This window comes from Carlito syrichta, unplaced genomic scaffold (assembly GCF_000164805.1).
Source record: "Carlito syrichta isolate Samal-C Ts95f unplaced genomic scaffold, Tarsius_syrichta-2.0.1 Scaffold113576, whole genome shotgun sequence".
In the NCBI taxonomy this organism is placed as follows: Eukaryota; Metazoa; Chordata; class Mammalia; order Primates; family Tarsiidae; genus Carlito; species Carlito syrichta.
This window is the reverse complement of record NW_007057672.1, coordinates 19,908-20,391: the sequence shown is the minus strand read 5'-3', so window position 1 is coordinate 20,391 and position 484 is coordinate 19,908. Positions and strand designations below refer to the sequence as shown.

Here is a 484-nt window from a genome sequence, read left to right as displayed (position 1 = left end):
GGGCGGGGGGTGCCGGCCCTCATGCACCCACAGGAGAGGCGGGTGCAGCTGGCCGCCAGGACCCTCCCACCCTCACCTCTCTCCCACGCCTTCCCCACCTGGACCTCCAGCCTGCCGCGGCCAGGGCTTCCGGGCCAGGCGCTGGGGTTCAAGCTCAGCCCGGCCCTCGCCAGCTGTGTGACCTTCAGCTCCCCGAGCCTCGGTCTCCTCCCGAGTCAGGGACAGCGGCCCAACCTCCCGGGGCACAGAGAGACCATGCCCAGCCGCTGGCATCCCGGACAGACGGCAGGGCCCCCTGCCCGCCCACTCCTGCCCGCCCTCAGGAGCCTTGGCCAGGGCACTCACCTTGACGACGGGTGGCGTGGGAGGGACCACAGGGACGATGGGTGTGGTGGGAGGTGGCGGGGCGGCCGCCGGGGGCACGGGGACCGACGGGATGTTTGCGGTGATGGTTGGTACGGGGGTGGCGGCAATGACGGGCGTC

The 484-nt window shown here is 72.9% G+C and overlaps 1 protein-coding gene across 1 annotated transcript in view; it reads right to left on the bottom strand.

The window, feature by feature from the left end:
* Positions 1-345: 345 nt before the first annotated feature.
* LOC103274312 (bromodomain-containing protein 3-like) overlaps positions 346-484 on the bottom strand; it is a gene marked incomplete at its 3' end in the record, with an annotated part of 5,298 nt that continues 5,159 nt past the window's right edge. The window contains exon 5 of the mRNA XM_008071771.2: positions 346-484. Within this exon, the coding sequence (XP_008069962.2) occupies positions 346-484 (139 nt within the window).